Consider the following 27,854-nt stretch of genomic DNA (forward strand, 5'->3'; position numbering starts at 1 on the left):
GTCTCAGAAAAGCGGAATATAGATTATTTGAATTTGGCGCTCCCTCCTGCCGGCAGTGACGCTTCTGTGACGCACGCTGTCATCTGAGCGGGGCATAACTTAGCGATCTGCTTTATCCATAAAAAACTGTTTTTTTTTTCTTCTACATTTTTTATATGTGTGTGTGTGTATTGTGTGGGGAATGTGGCCGTGTCTGCATGATTATAATCTGTATGGACGCACATCAGCGTGTTTATTAGCGACTCTATGACGGCTATCATTGTGATTCATTGATCAGCTATTATTGATTATATGGCCCATCTGTTTGATTATAATCTGAATGGAAGCACATCAGCGTGTGTTTACTGACTCTATGACCATGTCTGGCAATATCACTTCACGTCTGGCAGTGATATTTATCATTGTAATAACGAATAACGAAGAATACTTCAGTATACATACTATATACAAAGCATTTTTTTCTATTTTTTTTCCTTTTTTATTACTCAAATAATTATTTTTGTATTTTTTAGTGCTCAAATAAATCTGTCTATTATTTTATAATTGAAAAACTATGCAGGAACATGTATAATGACTAAAATAGCTTGTATAATTCTGCAATCCATTTGGTGGTTATTTTTCCTCAAACAGGGGGGTGGGGGGACTATAAATAGTTTCAGAAAAAATATTGCAGGAATCTCATTTTTCATGGTATCTTCTTCAAATTTGAAATATGAACTGATGAGACACATGGCTTTCGATCCATTACTTTTCTGGATTGCTCCAGGACTTATTTCATGTATTTGTATATGAAATAAAAAAACATTCAGTGTGGAAAAATATTTTTCAAGGCACGTCAGTGTCTATAACTTTTTATCTTTTTGAGCATTATCAACTCTGGATGATAGATAGTAAAGCCCAGAGTCTCTTCTTTCCAAAGATACCTAATTTGTTTGTGTAAGCACACTTTGTCACAAACTGTTACCATTTTAATTCAGGTAGGTTATTTTCACCTGCGAGGCCCTAAATGGGGTTGAAGGTTAAAGTGTTAAAGAAATAATATATTTCAATAAAAGTATTATAATTTTCATGTTTCATTTTTATACATTGCCATATGAAGTTAATGTCAAGATCCTAAAGTTTGCAGATGAGGCTAAGGAGGCTAAGGAGCTGGCTGTCTGGTGCAGTCTTAACAACCTGGAGCTCAACATGTTCAAAACAGTGCAGATGATTCTGGACTTCAGGAGAAACCCCCCTGCACTCCCCCCACTCACCATCATGAACAGCACTGTGACTGCAGTGGAGTCATTCAGATTCCTGGGCACCACAATTTCTCAGGACCTGAAGTGGGACAATCACATTGAGTCCATTGTGAAAAAGGCCCAGCAGAGGCTATACTTCCTTCGCCAGCTGAGGAAGTTCAACCTGCCACAGGAGCTGCTAAAACAGTTCTACTCTGCCATCACTGAATGCATCCTCTGCACGTCAATAACTGTCTGGTTCAGCTCAGCTACCAAATCTGACCTCAGAAGACTACAGAGAGTAGTCCGGACTGCTGAGCGAATCATTGGTACAACCCTCCCCACTCTCCAAGAGCTGTACTTATCCAGAGTGAGCAAAAGGGCTGGTAAAATCATTCTGGACCCCTCACATCCAGCACACTCCCTCTTTGAACTGCTGCCGTCTGGTCGACGCTACAGAGCTCTGAGCACCAGAATGGCCAGGCACAGGAACAGTTTCTTCCCTCAGGCAATCCATCTCATGAACACGTGACAATAAACGTGGAACACACAACACTATTATACATTATTTATACATCACACACATTTATTTTCATTTCAAATTTGCACATATCAGACCTGTACATACATAATTATCTATATTATATATTGTGTTTTTGCTATTTTGTACATTGCCTATATGTATATTTGTATATTATTATTTTATTATCTGTGTCCTGTCCTGTTGCTGTCTTTCTGTTGCACTGTGGAGCTTCTGTCACTATAACAAATCCCTTTTATGTGTAAACATACCTGGCCAATAAAGTTCATTCTCTCATTCTCATGATGTGCTACAAATAGCAAAATGTTGACTGTGATAATAATACATTTTTATATATTATTAAATAATGGCTGCTTTGTAACCACAGATATAAATTACATTTTATAATAAAATAGAAAAAAGTTTGAAATTGTAACACTATTTCACAATATTACTGTTTACAATATGTTTGATCAAATAAATGCAGCCTTGGTAAGTATAAAGAGACCTCTTTCAAAAACAACTTCAAAACACCTGAATATTAGTAATAGCATTCTGACATTAAATGCATACACAGCAACAAAGAAAGGCACAACATGTTTACAATATAAATATTAGTATCTCAGTAGAAAAAAATGGCAGAAAATACATAAATGAAAGAATAAATAAAAAATAAAGGGTTTTTTTTTTTTATCTTTTTCTAACTACTCTACTAAAACTTGCAGGATTGTTCCCATCATGCATCTTAGAGATGATAGATAATCACAAACAAAATTAATTTTAAAAACAGGAAAAAATAAGGATTTATCTTCATATAATTACGCTTGAAAGATTTACGAAGACATTTCTGATTAGTGAATATAATGAGCAGCCGACGCAGTCTGGGTATTTTCAAGGGACTGAACATTTCAGTGCACTCGAGTGATTTTGACAACGGGACACCTTAGAAACGGCTGACTCCCTGGCCAGCGCACTGACGATGTCCCATGCCAGAAGCAAGCAAATCATCCACCATTTATTCTTTGCAGCTCTCATTATGACAGTAAACATCAATTTCAATATTTCAGAAGAAGCAACATATCAAAACCACATATTTTTCATCGTTTGCTTTAATGCTTAATGTACCGAACCTTCGAAAACCTCAGAGCCTTCATAACTAGCCTTGACACACTAGAGGTATGTGTTGTAATGGTGGCAGAACACATTCTCATTTCATTAAGGTCTATTTGGTGGATTTGCACCACTGGGCAGGTGTCACTGCATAGACATTGGAATGGCATGTTGAAAGAATAACTTTACAGAATAATATTTTAAAATACATTTTAATATATTTATATTTAATATACTTTAATTTATTCCTTTGATGGCAAAGCTGAATTGTCAATCTTCAGTGTCTCATGATGCTTCAGAAATAATTATAATATTCTGATTTGGTGCTATAGAAACATTTATCATTACTATCGATGTATAAAATATTTTTGTGTAAACTGTGACTTTTTCATGTTTCTGTAAAAAACAGATATTTCAAATGAACAGCATTGATTTAGAAAAGGAAGAAGTAGTCTTTCATAACATTGTAAATGTCTTTGCTGTCACCATTGATCAATTACGTGAATCTATGCTGAATAAAATCCTTTCTTTTAAAAGAATCTTACTGACCTCAAAGTTTTGAATGGTAGTGTAAATATGAAAAATAAAACTAAGAATGAAATGGATTGTATGGATTGCCTTTAATTATTCTTAAAATCTATAATGCCTGCCAGATGGAAGTACCTACTAAGTGAGAAAGTGTTAAGTATTAGTGTTCTTCTGGCCATGATGCAATGTTTTATCCAAAAACGTAATAAATTACTACTACACAATTACGTGTAAGTAAATGGAAACTACTTTTTAGTTAAAAATGGCAGATTGGAATTGTAGGTGGATAATAAGAATGGAAAAGCAAAACAGCGACCATTAAATAACAAACTTGAGATGGAGCCCCATCTGTTGTTTGTCCATGGCTGCATACATAAAGCAGGCACAGCTGGTGCTGGTGGAGGCAGACACGGCCTTGCTTCTGTACCCCCACCCCGCGCTTTTTGCACTGTGTCTGACATGCAAGATTTGTCAACTCGTGATGCCTCTGCCTCCTTACAATTCTTCATTGATCTGATTTGATTAGGGGGATGTTTGCAACTCATGTGCCAGGACAGACAAAAGGAAGAGAGAGAGAAAAAGATGCAAATAATTGCTTCCCTTTTCACAGCACAAATTTGGCAACTTTGAGCAACTAGTGAAATAATTAGAGCCTTCTGTGCATGCGTGCAGAGCACCAAACAGTACACAGAATTGATAGCAGACTTTTGTTGGCATTTTGCATGTTTAATGTGGTCTCCAGCTGTGTGAGGGATAATTTCTCTTACACACTGCTCTTGCAGAACCACGAGGAGGAATCCATATGGCCAATGAGAAAAAGATTCCTTTATTATTTGCGGTGGATCACGGTGGACTCCAAATATGTGTCTGGTAATGTAACTGACAGGCTAGTCATAAAAAACTAAAAAATACTTGGGCATGAACCCGCAGCATATAAGGCACATAAGGCATTTGAGCGTAGCTTTTTGGCCTGGTATGAAAAACATTTATCATTTGTCAAGGAACAGAACTGCAGGGATCCACGGTCTGTCTCATTACGGGTAAAGCCTGGTGTTCCCTCGCACATCTCCCACAATTCTCCACTTCTGTTCTGTGCTTAAGCTCCCAAGTCCAGAAATAAATCAGTGATGACATAAAAGTCCAGTTTTCATTCTTTGATCAACAGCTGGGTGATTGTATAGCTACCACTTTTCACTTTGCATTCACAATATAGTAATGACAATAACAAACATATTTAAAAATTGAAATATTTATATTGTGTTAATACTGAACATGTGATAATCTCATAGCCGCATACCGGATACGCTGTTTTCGTTCAAATCAAAGCGTAAACAAATGTAGAATACGTATCCGTGTGGTGCAGCTGACATGGAGCAGCATACACTAATTGCGTACAGCAGATATTCTCCAAAATGGCGCTACGCTGACGCAGAGGAGACAAATTGTTAAATAAAGTCGTTATTTTTGTTTTCTTTGCATACAAAAAGTATTCTTGTAGCTTCATAACATTATGGTTGAACCACTGATGGCAGTTTCTATTCTGACGATGTCTTTCATACTTTTCTGGGCCATGACAGTGCAAATTGTTTGGCAGTCAATGGGACAGTCACAAGCCTCCTGGTTTTCATCCACAATATCTTAAATTGTGTTCCGAAGACAAACGAAGCTTCTAAAGGTTTGGAACGACATGGGGGTAAGTGCTTAATGACAAAACTTTCATTGGGGGGGGGTAACCCTTTAATGCTGGTTGCCACTCATGAAACAGAAAACAGCAGACGATGTAGTATGTAGCAACTCTCAAAATCATGACAGATGAAAAAAAAAAAAACTCTCTGTCTGCACCCAAAAAAAGTTATAGCTTATCAGTGTGGGAGTTTTTGGATTCCGTAAAAAAAAAAAAAAAAGACGATGTGTTAAGACACCCTAGTCAGCAGGATGTGCCGATCAACACCAAGCTATTTTCATATTATGGTTACAAACTCTCTCTCTCTGCCTCCCTCCAGTCATATTTCGAGCTTGATTTTTGGCTCAAAAAATAAATAAATAAAAATAAACAAAGCTAAAGATGAATTTGACTGATAGCATTATTTATATTTTCCATATTTCAATAGATATTGTGATAATACTTTATTTACTTGACTTATTTTGGCCACAATAATCGTGGGGTAAAGAAACTAATATCGTGACAGCCCTATAATTAGATTTAAAAACTTATTTGTCAAAAGACAGGATACTATCAGAAAGGTAAAGCTCAGATCGGTTTACAGAAAATGCAATTACATTAAATGGACAGTTCAGAAAAAAATGAAATCTCATCATTTACTCACCCTCGTGTTGTTCTGTATGAAAAGTTTGAAAAGTGTTTCAACTGTTTTTTGGGGGTTTTTTCCATACAGTGAAACTCAAATGTCAACACAACACTGACTTGTCCACTGACATTCATTAAAGGCCAATTCACACAGACAAACTCCAACAAACAAGTTGGCTCAAGTTGGCCGTTGGATTTAGAATCTTATGAAAAACAACTGTCATGTTGACACTGCACCAACAGACACCGACCAACTCTCACTGACTGGGGAGAAAATGGATGATCCTATATCTATAAGCATGTTCAGTCTGGTGAAAACAAACTCCAACCAATGCCAACAGGGGTAACGCACTGATCCAACAAACTCCAACAGACTAGTTTGTTGGCGTTTGTCTGTGCGGTGTGAATTATATGCATGAGGGTGCTAAATGATAAGTATGAAGTTTTCCCATCATTGTTGTAAAATAATTGAATATAAAAATAATTACAGTTTCAAACTGATTTGCAACCTCAAACATATTGTTTGAGTGAGTGCTGTGCGTCAGAACCATATTTTCACTTGTCAGGGGAGTCAACCTATGAATACCTTACTGAGTGTCTGAGTGTATTAAACTGGCAAGCTTGGGATTTTACTATTTAAAAAAATCCACACCTCACCACTAACCAATTGTGTAAACTCCTAGATCATTATCTGATTAAAACAGCTGACCTTCTCCTCCTCCCTAACAAACACTGTTTATAAATAACCCTAGTAAATGGGCGTGCATAGTGAATTTCATTAAACAAGAACAATTGTATCTACTGACCCAGCACACCTTAATAACACAGAAAATCTAGAATGTGTTTTGGCCCGTTTACTGTCTTTAAAAAAAAAAATTCAATTCAGAGATAAACAGCCACAAAACTGACAGAACACCCCCCCCCCCCCCCCCACACACACACACACACACACTCGTGTAGACCTTACCCCAAAACAACAAAGATGCACTGAACGATAACATGTCTCCAAGTGCTGACAGTTTCCAATTAGTTTATTGATTTACTCCGAGAGTTTAGTTAGTGCAAGGAAAACTGTCAGGATGGTCGCTGCTTATCCACTGTGGCAGCTTCATCCAGCAGAGACAGCCAGCTGATCTTTACTGCGTGCTTGACTCATACTCATCCCCCTTCTTTCCTCATTCCTTTCCTCCTTCTCTCTTTCTCTCTTCCTCTCTCTACAACTGGCCATCTGCTTGTGTGACTGTGTGCCTGCAGAGCAGGGTCCGGCTGCTCCCTGATTAGCCTCACAGACACTGTGGAGCTCATCAGCTGAGAGAACAGACTTGCACTTTGCTGAGGGCCGCTGCAGCTTTGCTCTGCTGAGATTCACCTCTGTGCACCATGTGTCCACGGAGCTTCGCTCCTGCAAGCTGTTACTTGACAGTCAGTTACGGGCTTGTACTTGGGTCGTAGCAGTTTACGATCACGATGTGAATTTCAAGATGGGATTTTAAGAATTTAAGAATTTAACTTGCTGTACAAGACATCCATTAAGTTACAATAATAATAACAACAAATCCTTGTGACTTAACAACTGTTAAATTCTTCAAATCTCATCCTAGTATTTAGATCATGATAATATTATTAATAATATTATTTAGCCGTTCCAAAGGTTTACAGCAATGTTAACTCAATATCTATTTTTATTATTAACAGTATTAATATTATTATTCATTGCTTGTGACATAATTTAACAACTGTTAAATTCTTAGAATCTTCTCTTTTTTATACAAAATAATAATAATAATAGTAGTAGTAGTAGTAGTAGTAGATTTGTAGTTGTACTTCATTGTCAACTTTCCTTGAAAGTCAGAGTAAGAAGGAGGAGAGAGACCACCCATCAGAAAAATATTATTTTTTTTATGTTGGCTGTAGCTATTCAGTGAAAAAGGCACCAATCATCTTTTTAATAGTTTGTCTACTCTAAAATGCCAGCCTAATTTTTTATTTTTTTGCAAATTGATTTGAATAATGTTTTTAAACAATCCTGACAAATGGAGAAAGAATGCAATGTCCAAAACTATTTAGTTAAATAGGAGCATATTGCATATTGTACACATAAAAAACTGATGCCCACACGACATTACCAAGATGGAGTAAATTTATGTTCACTGTGCAGACACAGTTTGTGACACAAACTACCTAGCCCCTTCAACAAAACAAAAGTCCAATACAACATAACCCCCATTACACTACACAGAATAATAATAATAAAAAAAATATTCCTCAGGGAAAGCATGGCCTCGCTTTCCACACTTCCTCCAATTACTCCACCTCAGTAGGTTCAGCCATGAGCTTTTCTGCTCCACAGGTGCTGTCGTTCCCCAGGCCAACAGAAAAGAGTAAGCCTTCGTCGTTCCAAGCTTTGTCTCTGTCTAATTGGCAGGCAGTGTGACCCTGTGGGCTCAGAGGAAAGCGGTGCCCTTAAAGCGAGTGCACCGAGTAGAATTATTGCTCTTAATCCAGGGGAATGGCCTCCACCACAACCAAACCTGCTGCAGTTAATTATAGAGAAAGGCTGAGGTGCAGGCCTGGTGGCTCTGAGATAAGTAAGAGCAGCAAAGGACAAAACTCAGCTGAGGGGGACTTTTTAAGATTGTGGATGGAGATTGAGGTTATGCTATTGTGAACATAAGAATTGCAATTAAGATGTGAGAAGTTTACTCCAATGTGAGATCCATTTAGATGCAATCCACTGCAGTGATGTTCTTTCAAATCTTAAGCAGAGAGGTCAGTTAAAAAGAATTAGCATGCCCTTGTGTTCTAAACCAATATAACTTTCTTTCTTTCATGGAACATATAACATAAGTTTTGATTGATTTGCTGATCACTCTTTTCCAAGCAATTATGGGGACTAAGATTCTAAGCTTCAAAAGGATACTATGTGTATGTATATATATATATATATATATATATATATATATATATCAAATATGATTCTTCTGATGTCACATGATGGCTTGGTGTGAGGAACAGATATAGTTCCTCACCAGTAAGCTGTTAATTGTTCACAAACTGGACAGTTCTCATGAATATTCAACTTGTGTTCCACGGGGGAAAAAAGTCATCAGGGTTTGGAACGGCATGAAGATGCTTCAATTATGGGCAATTTTATTTATGAGTGAACTATTCTTTTAAAAAACAAAACTTGCACAGTTATAGAGGCCAAAAACACACTTTGGCTATTGTTGTTTTCTAATACAATTAAAGGAAGCACATAATCATATTTTAGGCCTATTTTCCAGATTGTAATAGCACTTTTCTCCCATGTTACAGAACTGTCAGATATTGGCAAAATTATGCATGGCAGCACAATTAAAGCAGATGTGAATCTCAGTCAAACAGAGAAAACAAGTTATCTGTGTCTACATGCAAATACAAACCAGTGGAATGTATCCAGTCATAACTCTGTAAGGCAGATATAAGATGAATCTTGGCATATCCAATTTTTACCAGGTGATTGTGTGGCCTGTGTAATATATACTAGCGGAAAATATATTTGGACAGCATCTACAGTTTTTAAATTTATAATAATACAAAAAAATTTAAAAAGCCAGAATAAAAAGGATTTTATTTCCTTTTAAAAACATTATTTCTCATAATCGATACTTAATTTCTCCCACTTATAACTTTAACTTTACTTCTCACAATGTGACTACTCATAAGTGACTTTAAAACTCTCTTTATATCCAGAGGTGGGTAGTAACGAGTTACATTTACTTGGGGTGGTGATGGCGCAGTGGATAAGACACATGCCTTTGGTGTGAGAGACCCGGGTTCGAATCCACTGTGAGACACCAATGTGTCCCTGAGCAAGACACTTAACCCCCTAGCTGCTCCAGAGGCGTGCGACCTCTGACATATATAGCAATTGTAAGTCGCTTTGCATAAAAGCGTCAGCTAAATGAATAAATGTAAATGTACTTGAGTACATTTTTTGGGTAACTAATACTTTTAGAGTATATTTTAAAATGGGTACTTTTACTCTTACTCAAGTATATTTTTAGAGAAAAAAACGGTACTTTTACTTCGTTACTGTGGGCGACTCTCCTCTCGTTACTGTATCTTAATGCAATACAAGTTAAAAATGCTTCGGTTTATTCCAAACGCGCCGTCTACTTTTCTCTGGGCAATGAACGATGCCCATTCGCGAATGATTCATTCTTTTGAGTCGATTATGTTTAAAGGCTTTATCAAACCAGTTGGCAAACCAGTGAATCGGTTCTCGAATCAGTTTGAATGATTCGTTCAGTTACCTGCCGCACGCGCTGAGTCTCTGAAGCGGTTCTCACTCAGATAACAGAGAGTTTAAGAACATCAAGAGCGCTGAAGACGTGGCTTTGGATCTACAGTCAGTTGAAAGCAAATCTGCAAAGGCTTGTTTGCAAGAGCTATATGAAGATCTTTTATTAGATGAACACAGCGTGTGCTGTCTACTGTTCCACAGGTATAGGCCACGATACCACTATGACATTACCAGTTTGTTGTACATGTACCTTACATTAAATACAATTTATACATTAAATAAGCTGTCACAGAGTATGAAATGAACACCCGCGGAACTGTTCTAGACACAATTAATATTCATATTTTTACAATATTTACGCTTGCAAAAATATAGGGAACATTTGTTTACATTTTGCAGAACAGAAGATCCGTCAATATGCATTTGTTTCGTTATGTTCAGAGCAGTCATGTGAGGCGTTTTCAGAGGTTTCAGTGTCAGAGGTTATAGGATAATACATAATTAATTTACTTTAAAATATAATTTAATTCAGTGATGCAAATACGAATTTTCATCAGCTGTTACTTCAGTTTTCGGAGTCAAATGATCCTTCAGAAATCATTATAATATATCGATTTATTACCAGTGTTGGAAACAGTTTTGCTGCTTAATATTTTTTGGAACCTGTGACATTTTGTTCAGTATTCTTTGATGAATAGAAAGCTAAAAAGAGCAGCACTGATAATAAATCAACATGATTTCTGAAGGATTAAGTGACTCTGAAGACTGGGGTAAAGGCTGATGAAAATTCTGATTTGCATCACTGAAATAAATTACATTAATATATATATATATATATATATATATATATATATATATATATATATTATTATTATTTTTTTTTTTTTTGAACGGCAGTGTGTGTGTGTATACATTACATAAATGTAATCTATATATCTAAATAAAAATAGACTATATTCAGTACATATATGATCCAAAGTAACTAGTAACTAACTACTTGAGTAGTTTTTTTATCCGATACTTTTTTACTCTTACTCAAGTAACTATTCAGACTATTACTTTTACTTTTACTTGAGTAAATATTTCTAGAAGTACTTTTACTTTTACTTGAGTACAGTTTTTGGGTACTCTACCCACCTCTGTTTATATCTCACAGCATGGCTTTCTAATTCTACAATTTACCTCACAATAATGTTTTTATCCTTTACTTGAAAACATGCTTTCATACCACAGAGACAGACGTCATACTCAGACAAGTGTGTGGTTTTGTGAACAATAAGAAAAATTAACCATTTTAAAAAAGTAATGTACTTCTAACATGATGTAGTATACATATAAATGAATATTCAGGGAATTATACAAAAGAAAAATGCCATTGTCTCTGAGATTACAACCCAAGCTAAATAATGAGCACTCTGACAGGAAACGCATACATAATCTCATTTGAAAAAGAAGTCTATAACAAGTTCTGAAATCACAGCGCTCACTTTTAAATTACTACCCATGAAGGCCACCCACTGACTGTGCGGAAGTGAGCAACTTCAATTATAAATGCATAAATGCCGAGAGGAACGTACGTGCACAACCATGAACATAAGGCATTTTTCATAATCAACAAGCTTAGCTCTTGATAAAAGCAGAAACGATTCTCTCATTTTTAGCCCTGTGATAACTGACTGCTTTATCTTGCATGTTTTTACTCACCTTGACAGAGATCTTCCCCTCATCCTTTGGTAAGTGTGCAGCCAAGAACCAGTCTCCTGGGAGGGGGCTGGTGACATTGAAAACCCCTGTGGTGCGGTTGGGCAGCGTCCATGTCAAAGTGACAGCAAAGGAGCCTGGTACAATGGTGTCCTTTGGAAAACGTGTCTGGAGGGGGTTGATTACAGGTGGAGCTCCTGACCTGAAGTACCTGCAAACCAAGATCATAGTTACATTTTAAGACATGCTGTGGACTGTTTCCTTGGATGAGATAAAAATGCATCAGTCATTCACAGTATGTCCAAGATTTAGGAAAACTATATCACATGTGCATTTTGAGTGAGTATATGTATAAACATAGTGAAACAAGTGAGTCCATGTAATGAAAAGCACAGGGCCAGAGAAAGCACACTGAAGTCAGTCCTGATCCTGAATCAATTAGAATGGACAAGATGCAACAATTTCTCACTCGATCACAAGAGAGGAAGTGGAGCATTGTGACTAATTATAAATTATGCATGAAGTAAACCGTAAACAAATATTCTAACATTTAACTTCATCGTTAATGTTTTGAGCACTGCTTACAAATTTAGGAAGCACTGATTTGGAACAGCGCCTCGACTAGGCTGCAATTACAAGTAAAGGAGAGAAGAATGAAAGAGACGAAAATCATTCACTTACATCAGACTCATTTTCAACACAAAACTGCAACGTGCTTCTCTTCATTTCGACATGGGAGCACAAGGCCATGAAAGTGAAAAATTCTTCCCTCAGTCTCTAGCCTGTCAGTCAGGATACAAACACAGGCAGACAGTAGGAGCCTGCAACAAATCATGCCATGACACTTTTTCTAAAAGGCTTCACTGTCTGCAATAATTTTTGCTCAATGCACTGCTTTGTGTCTCCTGTAGTTTGTCAGTCACAACCCTGACAATCCTTGTGGGGAAAAAAAGCCCCTGTATGAAGGGTTTCACAACAAAGACTATCAATTACTCTTTTATTCTCCGTTTCTCTCATTTTCAGAGGTAAAAATGGCTTTCTGAGACAAGTAAAGATGGCAAAAGACAGCACAGCCACATATGTGTGTAATAAAGTCAAACAATAATTCAGACGTACCCATGATGTATACTGACATTGTATTCATCACTGGCACATTTTAAGTGTTCACGTATGGATTTATCTTCATAACTGTGCACAGCTAGCTAAACACCCACAAAAAGAAGAATATAACACCTGGAGAAAGCTGTCTGTTTCCCATTGCTCAGGTAGTGCAGCACCCTCCGGAATTATGCCTTTTGAAATCTGGGTCAATGATGTGATGCTCACTTTTTGTCGTAGCTATTAATCCACACACAAATAACATTAAAAAGACATAAATTTAATGACTTGAATACACCTCACATAATTGAAAAATGTATATAATAATTAATATTCATCTGGACATTCTTTCATGGAAATAAAAAAATATAAACTACCTCAACAAAAACACATTGACACATAAGTCTTATGATTTCTTGTCTATACAGTTTAAGTTCCTTTAAGGAGGCCATCTATTAACTATTTTCTATTGCATGGTAGTAGTAGTGGAGCTTCTACTAGAGTGGATGAAACCTGTTTGCCAAGAAAAGGTTTCGATATACTGTATATATTTTGACAATTGAAAATTGACAATTACAAATTCTCCCATTTTTCTTTGAATGGCCTTGCCTTATAATGTCTCTGGATTTCTTTGTGTGTTTCTCCTTCATGAAACAGACATGCAATCTTCAGAGATGGTCATGCAAGCCCAGAGGTCCTGGATCCTTGACAGTTAATAACTCAAAGTACTTCTGCTAGAGCTCTGCAGGGGTCTTATTCCAAGATGGAGACCCCATACTGCTTACGTGAATATGACGACATTGTTGAAGAACAAGCTTGTGTTCAGCACCGTCAGACAGATGTTTTCAGCACTGGGTAATGATTTTATCTGGGTTGTGTTTTGCACTGAGCCATGAACTTTTTCCTTTGAGGCTGGCAGTGTACGCTGCCTTGTAGTTCTGAGGGAGCGTTCAAACTATAAAGACATCCGTGCAGGTAATATGAACACACTGCACAGACTCTCAGCTATAGTGCTAGGTTATTTTTTAACAATGTTAAACTTTAACTTCACCCAAAATGCTGCAATCTAAGATGTAGGTGAGTTTGGATTTGGAGAATTGGAGAAATTTAGCTTTGCATCACTTGCTCACCAGTGGATCCTCTGCAGTGAACGGGTGCCATCAGAACGAGAGCCCAAATAGATGATAAAAACATCACAATAATCCACAAGTAATCCTAGTTTATCAATTAATGTATTTTGGCCAGAAGCGATAAGTGGTTTAAAGTTAACCTTAATGATGGAATTGTTTATTAAAAACATGCAGCTTTTTCTTCAGATGGTAACTGAAGGACTACAGCCATGTTGTGTATTATTGTGACGTTTTATCAGTTGGTGAACTCTCATTCTGACGGAACACATTCACTGCAGACAATCCACTGGTGAGCAAGTGATATAATGCTACATTTCTCGAAATCTTTTCCAGATAAAGAAACAAACTCATCTACATCTTGAAAGACCTGAGGGTGAGTAAATCTTCAGCAAATTTTCATTTTTGGGTAAACTATGCCTTTAATTGCAACATTTTACAATAAGGTTCCATTTGTGAACATTAGTTAATATATTAGGTATTATTTACCAATAATTAAAAAAAATTACAGTATTAATTTCGGTTAATGATAGTTAAAAACATTATAAATATATAAACTATTATTATATAAATTATATAACAATATAAACTAAAATGTATAAAATCCTGCTAAATTCATGTCTCCAAATTAATTCATGTTCTTTTATAATATATTAAGTAATTTATTTAAATGTATGCATCTTGCAATGTTAAAAATGAGTCAAATATTGTTGTTCATGATTCTAAATAATGATTTGAATCTAATAATAATCTATTAACAATATGAACTTTATTGTAAAGTGTTACCAATTTTATTCTTCCTTTTCTTAAAAGATCATCTACAATGCCAACTTTTAGTATGGTGCGATACCATGACACAGGACTTACACATACACATACATACATAAATGATCACAGCAAAAGACACTTTTTTCTAATTAACTTAGCATGTCCTATAAATTAGCATTTCCCTGGGACCAAATGAATCTACCTGACGAAGCTACCATGCATCCTTAATGCTCTTATCTATACAGTTCAAATAAGCTCACACAAGAAAAAAAACATGCCATATAAAATATATGCCGTATGCAATTTATTGCTCCAAAGGCCTGGCTTCATTATCCTTTGCAGAGCATGCAGTGATCTGGCGTGACCCAATTAGTCATACACCCATACATGTTAGCAAATCACATCCAACCATATTACTGCCAGGTTTATCAAAGCAATACAGAGCTGTCCTAAGATCGGAGTCCAAGCTGTATGTAAACTGGCCCTTCAGCAAACAAATCATCATAATCAGATCAACATGCTCTGTAGTCAGTGCATTTCCTGACAATGTTTAAGGTCACACTCTATTAATCTCTAGTTGTCAATTAGGCTGGAGAGAGTTTGAAACAAGGTGAAAACAAGGTTTGGTAATTAACACAAGGCAAGTTTGACTACAAAAATAACACAAATGAGCACTCAGAAAAGCTGGGAGACAAAGATAAGAATGACATTAATTGGTATTATGAATGTCAATCCATTAAAACAAATGTAAGTAAACATATGATGACTAATCTATCAAATTAATAGCAAATAATTACATTTATCAATATTTTCAGAGAAAAGATCCTGCATGAAGGTAATTTGAAAATACTGTAAGTACGTGTACAGTATATTTTGGTCATGATTATGCCTTATCGCAGGCACTTCAAAATACAGTGAATAATCCTTGGTACCTTATTACCTTTTAGAACATACTGTGTGTGTATGATGCAACAAGCTAAATGCAAAAGTAAGTTTATTCTATTTAAAAGAACAAATACTCTGGAAGAAAATAAAACTATACGTTTCTGACTCTCAGTTTGTCACAGAGAATAAAGGAAGTCAAAGAATATTTACATGTTTTTAAACAGCCATTCAGATTTTTGTATTATACATTTTAATCTGGACTAAAGCATGCCAGCCCAGAAAAGATATCTAGGTTCAGTCCATGGCACTATTGTTTTATTGGTCAAGGATATTTTGAATACGGTGATAAAAGCTTAAATGATTATATTGTGATATGAAAAGTAGATATGTAACATACCCAAAGCATTAAATAGACATCAATTAGATGTTTTTTGAACTCAATATATCGTTTGTTTATTTTTTTATCTTTAAATATGGGTTCAGTCAAATGCATCTTATTCAACTCATCAGCTTGGTATTAGAGACTCTAAGACCAGAAATGAGTGCATCAGAGAAAGGAGGCATTTAAAATGTGCACGGTTGGGGATATATGAGTAATGTCCACTGATGTGTCAGGTGCATTTTCGCAAGAATAAATAGTTTAAAACTTTTTATAATTTAGTGTACAAAATGAACATGCTAAATCGTTAGACCTAATTATTAACTTTGAATACATGTAGCCTGTGCCAAAGCCTACAAAAAAAAAAAAGTTCTTCGCAGTTAACCAAAAAAAAAAAAAAAGAGCATACACTCATATGAAGTTTTAGTGACATTTTCACAAAAACATAACTATCAGAGTTGTCGCCTCTCCTTGTTTTCAGCACCATAGACAGCAGATGAACAGAAAGACAAATGAGGCACACCATAACATTTAGTTATACAGTTCTGCTGGGAGGCAGGTCTAAAACCTTGATGTTAATATACTCCAGATATCAAGGCATTACTTCAGTGTTGCTGGCACGTAGCAGGAGTAGTTTACATTTAGGCCATATGTCCAATCATTTCTTTGCCAGCTAAAAATGCCAGGCGCTCTTTTGAAAACACCCAGCTGTGGTACTTGAGAGCACTTGTTTAGCTAGACCCGTGGTGAAAGGAAACCAGTAATATTTAACTATTACTTGTTCAGTCATTGTATAAGTAAAATGTGATGGTTGGTGATATTTGTCCCATCCCTCCTCCACTGTGAATGGATGGCTGGGTAAAAGTTTTACCCACACAGCCTTAGTCCTCAAAACGGACTTTGTTCTGCATGTAAACCTGTGGTAAACTTTGAGGTTAAAATTAAAAAATTGACATGCAGCCTTTGTGTTTTTGTCACTCATCTCCTAGTTTATGTCTTGATTAGGTCTGTTGACAATCTCATCCCCTAGATCCTGCATTATGCAAATGAATGGCATAAATCTTGCTGTTCTTGTTCTTGTATTTGTCTAAACAAACAGGCATGAAATGCAGATTGAGTGCTGGAGACTAATTGAGGTGAGGTGATTTCCATCATTGTTTTGCTGTCTCGCATTACCATGCCTCGTGCATTGAGTGCCCGGTCCCTCAGCGAGCATGTGAGATGAATTAGATCTTAAGATCATTAATGTGCATGACACTCGCTGCCTTATTATTGATGAGGGAGAGATAAAGCAAGATTCCAGGCTTCAGCCAGGAGACCAGACACAAACAGACTGGAGAATCACATCTGTGACCTCAATTATAATGTGAATCCGAACATTACATCACTTATCCCTAAAACCCACATTGCACATTGATTATCTGATGTGGTGTGTCAGTTTCACATAAGAAGGCTTCCCAAAAGCATTGGCTTGATGTTTGAAGGATGATCCAGTGAAAAGGGACTGCTGGGAGGACCTCAGGAGCTCTGTTTCTGCCCAGGCCTCCTGGTTTGTATGGGCCGCAATTAGAGTTGTCACTGCCTGTCCAGCAGCATCATATCGATCTACGGGTTGTAGTGCAGAGCTGTTATCCACTAGACCCAGTCGTCCTGCTTTCTCCCATTTCTTTATCTCATCCTCCCGCTTTATCTCTCCCCCAGCTCCGAGTACAGCCTGTTTTAATTACCATCTCTCTATGGCCCCCCCTGCATGCTATCTGACAGCTGAATCGACAGAATGGAGCCCTGCCTTGTTCATTATGAAAACAGCAAGAAGACCTGGGGCCTCATGGCAAAACTTGTGCGGTAAATGTTCTGTATGCACAAACAGTGCAATCTATGGAGGCACATCTATCTATCCATCTTAACTTCCATATAGTCATCTTTCTGTCTATCTTTCTGTCTGTCTATAAATTAGTGCTGTCAAACGATTAATCGTGATTAATCCCATCCAAAATAAGTTTACATAATATAATTGTGTATACTGTGTATATTTATTATGTATATATCAATACAAACACTTGCGTGTATATATTTAAGAAAAATATGTTATATGTTAAATATATTTATATAAAATATAAGAATATGAATATATAAATGTATAAACATAAATATTTAAAATATATATACTGTATGTGTTTTTATATATACATAATAAATATGCACAGTACACAAACGTATATAATGTAAACAAAAACGTTTATTTTGGATGTGATTAATCGCGATTAATCGGTCGACAGCGCTACTATAAATCCATCCGTCTTTATCTATCCATCTTTTTATCTATAATTCTATCCATCCCTCTTTCTATTCATTCATCCATCTATCTATCTATCTAGCTATCTATCCATATTTCTGTCCATCATCCAACTTTCTGATAAATCCATCCATCTATCCAACTTTCTTTCTATCCATCTTCCCTTCATCCATCCATCCATTCATCCATATATACATCAATCCATCCGTCCATCTATCTTTCTGTCTTTCCATCTTTATAGCTATCCTTCTTTGCTTTCCATACATTCATCCATCTTTGTCCATGCATGCATCCATCCATCCTTTTGTCTAGCCATCTTTCTGTCTATCCATCCATCCATTCATCTTTCTGTCTGTCCATTCATTCATTCATCCATCCCTCTTTCAATCCTTCTTTGTCCATCCAACCAGTCATCCATCCTTCCTTCTCTCTAGCCATCTTTCTATCCATCCATCCAGTCTGATAGTTAGACGTATCTATACCACTATTTTACTCAACATAGGGTACACACCTGTCAAAAGCAGGAATATATATATGTAAAATAACAGACAGGCCATTTATTACTTGATAGGCCCCGAAGACACATATTTCATTATCGCTCAAACTGGAACATAGACATACTGACTGTAATTATGAAAGGCAATATGTTCCCCTGGAGTTATGACTGACATTATGAGTTTAAAATACATCCTTCCGAAGTTAACACTGAGATCACCGTTTACACCACAACTTTCTCATGTAGCTTTCCCTTGAGGCCACCAGAGAGGTTTATTCACAATATTATATACCCCTGGGAGACAAAAGAGGAGGCTTGAGAAGGTGCTTCTATATGTGCAGTCTGAAAGAAATCGAACATCAAAGAAGCATAAGAGCCAAAGAGCATCTGTGGAGGGAATGCATTTAAAACATCATAACCTGTGCTTAATGCTAGAGTTAATGTTACTTTTATGTTAATTTTAAGGCCAAAGTAGCAGCAGCGGTAGCAGCAAAGTAGCAGCAAACAAATAAAGCATACACTAATGTTAATGCTGAATGCATGAAAAGCAGACCTCTGTGATGGGGCTATTTGTCAGAGAAACCAGTAGTTGAACATTGACTCAAGGACAGTCTCTTCTCCTCTTTATAATGTCACACATTAAAGACAGCCAGGAGTTACTTCCTCACCACTTATGATGTACATTCAGTGACAGGCAATAACAAGGTCAGTGTTTTGATGGAACTTTAATGACAGCCAGCGTGCTGGGATTTGAAGACCTGAGTATTCTGTGAATAATGTTCTCCATTTTGATTACCCAAGGGCCAAGACTAACTTTAACAACAGCTCTTGTGCTAGCACACCATGTGCTGGCTATGAAAGTGCACTGGGATCATTCAAGGATGACTTGAAAGAAATGGACAGAGAAAGATAAAGGCTAAAAGAACACCTTATGAAGTATCTGAGAGCTCATTGGAGGACAATTGTAGAAGAGAGAGTGTGTTCACACTTAATTTCAGGAATTTTTGGCTTCATCTGTGCCTAGAAAGCGCGGAAATGGGGTAATGTTTTGTGACAAATGGGGTAATTGGGTAATGTTTTGGGTGATTTTTCTTTTTTTGTAAAATCGGCTTAAAATCTGACCAGGTTTAATGAGATATTCAGGGTTCAATACAAGTTTGGCTTAATCAACATCATAGTGTTGATTACCACAACATTTTATTTCAACTTGACCGTCTTTTTCTTTAAAACAAGAATCTGGTTTACAGTGATGCACTTGCAATGCAAGTGACTGCAGTAAATCTGTAAACATTAAAAAAAAATTCAAAGAAATACAAATATTTTAGAGTGAAAATCATTTAGTCACCTTCTCTGTGTAAAGTTATATTCAATTTTACAAACTTTGTTGCCATGAGAGATAACCCATAAAACCCTCACTGTAAAAACATTATATATATATTAATTAATATAAAATTATATATATAGCAAATTTTATAGCAAATTCTGGGAATGTCATAATTGACATTCCCAGAATTCCCTGCATGATACTTCACATTTGATGTTTTTTTCATTGAAATAACTGTTTCTACTTAGTTTTTCTTATCAGTTGTGTACATTAGGGTTTTATCTGACATCTAATGTCGTTAAATTGTTGTTGATTGCGTTATTTTACAATCATGCGTGCCATAATGGTGTTCTGTATTTGTGTGGATGACACTGTGCACCTTCTGTGCCAAAAATTCTGTCAACTGATCTTAACTTGTGCTAAATCTTATCATATTCCCATCATCATCAACCAAAAAAGGTCATTTTTTTGGTTTGTAACCTTGAGCTGAGAACCAAATGACTCAATGTCTTTTATGACTAATAAAAGTATCAGGCCATCCTAATTTTAGAGGCCATTTAGAATGGATTAAAACAATTCTACTGAATGTGACCCTGTGAAATTAGTAAAAGTGTCAGATTTGTATTTTAAATCTTATCTGTGTCACTTCGTATTTTATGCTTATGGATCTCCAGTGTGCAGTTATGCTGTGAATTCTGCCAGCACCACACTTGATAAATGCCTTTTTATGGAGAGCACAGAAAATGATCAGCATCTGTGAAATGATCCTTAGACTTGGATTAAAAGCTATTTTATCAGGGAAAACAGCGAGTACTCTTCAGTGTGCGCGCCAGAAAGGTCATTATATTTACGCATGTGACATTTGGCTTTTACATATCCCCTCCTCTCATCTAAAATGCTGATTGGACATATCTGACCTTATTACGCTGTTGTCCTTGTCTGCCCCCTCCCCAACCAACCCTCAATGGATGTAACCTGGAGGTTTAGCCAACTCACACTGTCACATTGCGGTCTGGGCAGCTGTCTCCGAAGGTGCCCCCTTGCTCCTTGAAGGTGATGAGGTTCCAAACAGCCACCACAGTGTCTTCAGGCACATTGAAGTGGAACAACTCCACGCTAGCAAAAGAGCGGTAGGCGTTGAGCTTGCGAGGCGTCCGGGTGAAATAGTCAGTTACAAACAGGCAATCTAGGGAATGGAACAAGGAGAGAGTTATTTAGATAAAACATGGCAATTTTTGGCGATTGGCTAGAAGCTGGGTGGGAAGAAGGTTGGAGGAATCAGTCCTTCTGAAAGCTCCACCAGTGATTTAATCACACTTGCAGTGGGTCATGCGTGCTTTGGCATCGATTCAAAAACCTAGACTCTATGCAAAATTAATTTCATTGTAATCCCTCAATACAAGGCCAGGGAGGAAGCAGCAAAATGACATTTGCAATCTGCCTTAATGAGCCGTGGCTTCCTATGGCTCCATCGTCAGAGAGCCTAATGGCTTCCAATCTCCTCATGAATTGTAGAGGGAAACATTTATACTTAACTTCCCAGTTGCTTCCATGATATTCATGTATTCCCTGTGTGTTCAATACACAGGTGCAAATGCAGTTTGCTTGCCCCAGATGAATGTTGCTGTTACTAATGAGCATCTTTACTGCCCTTTTATCATGGCGATAATCTGTGGCTGCCAAGGGCAGTCAAGATGCTCAGTAGACTTAATATTCTCTATACACTACATGGCCAAGTGTTTGGGGTCAGTAAGAATTTTTCTTCTGTTCTTTTGAACTTTCTTTTCATCAAAGGATCTTTAAAAAAATGTATCACAGTTTCCACAGAAATAATGTTTTTGAAATAAGTATTTCATGTTCACCAAGGCTGCATTTAATTTAGTACTGAAAAACAGTAATATTGTGAATTATTAATCTGAATATATTTTAAAATGTTATTTTATTTTAGTGATAGCAAAGCTGGATTTTCATTAGCCATTACTTCAGTCTTCAGTGTCACATCATTCTTAAGAAATCATAAACATTTATCTTTTGTAACAAATGTATTTGTCACTTTTGATCAATTTAATGCGCCCCCTTTTGAATAAAAGTATTAATTTCACCCGAACCAAGATTCATTCATTTAAAACCCCTAGTGTTTATGAGATGGAGTTCTTATTAAATTATAAAATAAATATATAATCATTTTTATTCTGATCCAATCTGATATAATATAATTATATAAAAAAATACTTTTTCAACACAGTAGCTTTACTGAAATTCAAGCACTTAAATTAAGAGTAGTTTGTAGCTTCCCTAACATTGCCATACACATTCAGAACAATAATATAATTCAGTCCTGAAAATGAATGCAGTTGTCGCCCTCAATACTGCGTCTGTTGCTAGAAGGAGCCTGAACATACTGCAGCTCCCAGACAGAGGAGATCTCAAATCTCATACCCATCAATACTTGTACATCCCCAAAGCTCAGGAGCAGGACTGCAGTGTAAATATCTCTGGAGATAGTTTGTGTGTGACATACAGAGAAAATGAGAAGAAATGTATAAGGTTGGGAAGCCGGGTGAGTAAAGACAAATAACAGCACCTGTATGTCAGTTCTAGCTGTCTGTTTAATCTCTTTCCCGTCGAAACCCTTTGCTTCTGTTATTAACAGACACAACAAATCAACCGCTGTGACACTTTTATTAAGCTGATGGACTCTCAGAGGTATGACGCCAGTATGGCCTCTTCATCTGTTAACTCAGACAGCACAGCACATCCCACTGATGGGCTTCACGCGCAATCACTTACAGTGTGAGTAAAATTACTGAGTGAAATATAGCAGATGGACCCACACCATTTGGTACCGTATGAACTGCAACAATGTACATCCAGGCCTGAAATGTAGCATTTATAACAACTGCCTTAATAGCTTAAATATATGAATGTATCTTAGGAGCTAAATTTATACAATGAATTTTAAGGAAAGTAAACAATTCTAGAATATATACAGCAAACTGAAACTCTAAGTTCAAAAAGTGATGTACTTCTCCAAGCAAGCATTTCTGTCAGACAGAAACCCTACTAGTGGCCCAGTCAGAAGTGGACAGGCTGATTACCCCTCATGTCAATCAGGAACAACGGCAATGTCATGTTATTTGACCATAACATTGGCTGATGCAATGCAGGTGTGTCAAAATACATCCTCATGTCTTGTCCACAAAGCAAACAAGGATATCCTTGTGCTTTGAAAGCAGCAGGATACTAAGGTTCAGAAATTACACCTTTATACTGCAGGGTGAATTCACTAAACATTTATCTCAGCTTGCAAACGCAGTCTATGCAGTGTTGCGCGATGGCATGTGTATTTAATTCACATCAGTGTCATTCTATCCAACACAAACATTCCTCTTTTCTATCCAAATTAGGTTTAAAACCTTATTCAAAAAAAAAAAAAAAAAAAATGCTTTCCCACACGGGATAATCAGCAACCAGAATTTTTCCAAATGAAAATGATATAAAAAGAACATTTGTTCCAAACCTGTATGACTTTCTTTTCTTTTGTGTTTTTCATTTTGAGTAATGTCTATACATGGTCACCAAAATGGTTTAACTACCAACATTATTCAAAATATCTTCTTTTGTGTTTTACAGATGAAAGTGAAACAGGTTGAGAACAAAATAAGGCAGCATGCGCAAATAAACAAGACTGTTAGTAGACATTATTCATTTTTTAGTGAAATTCTCCCTCAGTATGCGGTAAAAATTGTCCTCCACTTAGGGAACAACATTTATCTGTTTTAGTACAACAAAAGCAAAATGTTTAGCCTGATATTACCATTGCTGTTGCAACAATTTGTAATGGGTTTGATGATACTAAACTTGTCAAATAGCAGTGCACTCACACACATTATATTACTCATAAGTTTGAAAGTCAGGATAGATATATGACTGATTCATATAAAGCTCATATTTGTGATCCAGTATTAATACAATCCAGCAATATCAAATAGCAAGCATAAACACTTATGCATGAAATCTCACTAAATAATCCTGAATAAGAAAAAAAGTGATCTACTCCTACAAGCCAATGATATAAAATTGTACATTTTAAATATTTATTTAAAAAATGTTTTATTAATTTTCAATTAATACATGTTCGTATCAAAGAAAAGATTCCCCTTGTTTTAATGCATAAGGAGAACTTATTTAGTATGGGGATATAAATATTTCTAAATTAATTCTGTCCCACGGCACATCTTGTTCTTGATTCTCACACAGAACACAAACAGTTTTTAACAACTGTTATTACTGGCATCTCACTGTTTTTAATCAGTATTTAAATAACTTTGAGGAATCTTTGAAATACAATGTAAAATGGGCACTAATTAAAAGGAAACCACAGAAAAGTGATCGTCCTTTGAGGAATGTAAGGTCTGTTCATGTCTTTTTCTTTCTGACACTGTACAGGCCACAAAAGATGTTTCACAATGGACCAGACGAGTAATAAATCACAAACCCTTTTATTACATTTCATGTCAATATTCCCCACACAACAAAGTTTACTGCCGCTCAATACAGGTTCCCTTCTTTCAATCTAACCTTCAGATTGAGGAGTATTAAAATTAATATCGCTTTTTTTTTCTCCCAGTCACGTTACCTTTCCAGCAGTGACGGGTAATCAATAATTAATGATGTCTCTCTCCCACATATGTAGAGCCCATATTCCCCACTGTCACTGTTTCTACACGTGAGAGGCAGAGATATTGAGGTCAGATTGCTTTTACCGTATGTCTTCATGAAAAACATTCTATAGCCTTTCAGCAAAATCTCTATTTACGTTTGCATCAGAAACCATATCTATATGTGGGCTCCATATTAGACAAAGGCTGTCAATGAACAGTCTACAGCACATTGAGAGTGAGTCTGCAAGTATAGTTCTTCACGTCTTCAACAGTCTTTAACAGATTACTGAATTATTGATTTTCACAGGCTTTAGTTGATCATTTTTGTCAGAGAATTCTGCATATTGTAAATAGAAAAGAATACTGGTTAAAACTCTAGATATCTATGGCTTGGTATACTGCATAATGTTGTGGCATTTTCAATGAAAATTCGTTAGTTTCTTACTGTGACTGAAGAGCCGTATCTAAAAAGTTGACCAGTGGTGGATGCATTGACATATCTGGAGCAGTTGAATGAGGTAACTATACGCATAACTACAGAATCTAAATCAAAATGTGTAATATACAGTTATGAAGAACGTGATTTTGGGGCAATGAGGTTTCACACACTGGGACACTGCAGAAGTGAAAAACAAGTGACCTACAAAATGTCCTGTCACTCATAGCGGTTGTGTCTTATTAGGACAGTGTCTTCACAAGTAAATATTGTTTGTTTCATTATCATTGCGTCATAAATATTTTTAATTTACAATTAATTCATTTTTAACATTTGGAATAATTCTTATTTAAATTGTATGTTTTATTTAAATATTACTATTTAATATTAAATATACAAATATTATTCATTAAAATAAACTCATTAAAATTTTTCTTAAGAAGAGATGTGTCTTACATATTGTTTGTTTCATTAAGCCTATAAATATATTTTGTAATTATTTAATTTTTTTACATTTGTAATAATAATTATTTAAACTGTATTTTTTATTTTAATATTACTATTAATAATAAAACATATATATTAAAAAACTCTACTTTTTAATAGTCTTTAAAAAACAAGATTTATGGTCAGTCTCAATCACATCTGGTCTCTCCTGAAAAAAGGAAAAAGTGTATAAGCAATTTACCACACCAATCTGAAAACTCCCCGCATAGATGTCTACAACCATTAGCGTTTCTCCCAGAAGCTTCACTACATCAGTGGAGGTGATCTGTGCTGACACAAGGTGGATTAGTGCTATCAGGATAGAATGGAGGGAGTGTGTCCTTGCAGCAGAGGAGTTTTACGGAAAGCTTGAGGAGTTCTTGGAAGGATGCTTTAGATTGAGAGAGAAATCCTCAAATGCTTGCTTAAGACAAGCGCGCTGGGAATGAGTCCAGGAAAAACCGAGTTAGCGGGCGCACACCACTCACACATGTAGACAGGCTACTATATATGTGCATCTACGTCATTCTTCTCCCTAAGGTTATACAGTTTTGGTGCATTAATTTCCTTCATCTCTTGAGTAGCATATCAGGGCAGAAGCTGTTCCGTCAGTTTTCATCATGCTGGAATTCTGTGATGAAGAGATGACTTGTGACATATGCATCATAAAATTACCATCGGATTGCATCTCCAGAGGGAAAGTGATCCAACCCCTGAATCCACAGTACAGCCTACAGTATGTTGCTTTTAGCGAAAGCACAGAGACTAGATGAGGAGAAAGTGTTTTAAGGGAGCATATAGGATAGAGGATCTGCATGTGTAATGGAGGAACAAGAGTGGAGAAGAATTCAGAAACATGACTAATTAAAGTAAAAGTCGTGACTTATTGTCACCCATACTGGAAATTGGTGCTCTGTGTTTAACCCATCCAAGTGCACACACACAGCAGTGAACAAATGCACACACACGCACGCGCGCGCACGCGCACACACACGCACGCACACGCACACACACACGCACGCACACACGGCAGCACCCGGGGAGCAGTTGGGGGTTCGGTGCCTTGCTCAAGGGCACCTCAGTCGTGGTATTGAGGGTGGAGAGAGCGCTGGACATTCACTCCCCCCACCTACAATCCCTGCCGCAACCTTTCGATTACGAGTCCGACTCTCTAACCATTAGGCCACGACTTCCCCTGACAGTGGAAGACCTATTAGAAGACCTAATGGTTCTTCTTGCATAATTTATGCAAGAAGAAGTAGGTAACTGGTGTTTTGAGTGCAAATGACACAATAAAGCCTGGCACATGGCTCTTTTTAGATACAGTTACATATGGAATGACTGGGAAAAACCTGAATTTCAATTATTTTGTGCTGTTTCTCGCTTTTTGTTAATCGCTTTTTGTATTCCCCAATTGTAAGTCGCTTTGGATAAAAGCTAAAAGCTAAATGCCTTCATGTAAAGTATTTTATTTAATGGGCTAAAGTTAAAACCAATTTTCTTTGCTGCATATTTACCATAGTGCAATGTGGATTATCACACATCCTTTTCATTTGATTTGATACTGAATTTATTTCCATTATAATTTTATGCCTTACAAGAACCAATAAACTTCACTGAGATCAAATGTAGAAAGCTTTAACAGGGGTCACAGACACTCAGCAGCTCCCTTTGCAGTTCAAGCATGTTGCCAAAAAAAAACACCAGCCTTACATTTTTTTACATAAAGTGCTTTCAAAACTGCTCTTTTTGCTCCAGGCAATCAGGTTTATAAATTGCATCAAACAAATATGCGCATTTGTGGGTCACACACTGATACTCTTCCTCCGAGCAATGTCTGCATCTCCCAGACTAAGCTCTTGAGGCAGGTTGACCTGGTGGATGCTCTTCTCAGAGTTCGATTTGCGTTCTTTCCGTTCATCTCCCACATCCGTGCCCAAATCCATGGATTACAACCTTCAAAGAGATGCTCACAGAAACACTCCAAGCAAAGCCTGCTGTAATCTGCTCTGGCAACATCATTACCTAGGCCGCTAGTATTTCAGCACGTCCCAGAGAGGGAGGGGGGACTAAGAAAATTACCGCAAGCTTAGACCTCAAAATCTGCCTGTGTGAAATCGCCCTACTTGAAATGTTTTAATAGCTATGAATTAGCACCCACATACATCATAGTGACACATTGCAGCTTGTTTAGCCCGTGGTTGGACAGAAAGGAATATACTT

At 36.6% G+C, this 27,854-nt stretch overlaps 1 protein-coding gene across 1 annotated transcript in view; it reads right to left on the minus strand.

Moving 5' to 3' along the window:
* LOC306869469 (transmembrane protein 8B-like) overlaps positions 1 to 27,577 on the minus strand; it is a gene marked incomplete at both ends in the record, with an annotated part of 89,911 nt that extends 62,334 nt beyond the window's left edge. The window contains 3 exons of the mRNA XM_079416243.1: positions 11,676 to 11,883; positions 21,042 to 21,231; positions 27,445 to 27,577. Coding sequence (XP_079272369.1) covers positions 11,676 to 11,883; positions 21,042 to 21,231; positions 27,445 to 27,577 — 531 coding nt within the window. The remainder of the gene's footprint in view (positions 1 to 11,675; positions 11,884 to 21,041; positions 21,232 to 27,444) is intronic.
* Positions 27,578 to 27,854: the final 277 nt, after the last annotated feature.

The sequence above is a fragment of the Barbus barbus genome (genome assembly GCF_936440315.1).
Source record: "Barbus barbus genome assembly, chromosome: 5".
NCBI classification, from domain to species: Eukaryota; Metazoa; Chordata; class Actinopteri; order Cypriniformes; family Cyprinidae; genus Barbus; species Barbus barbus.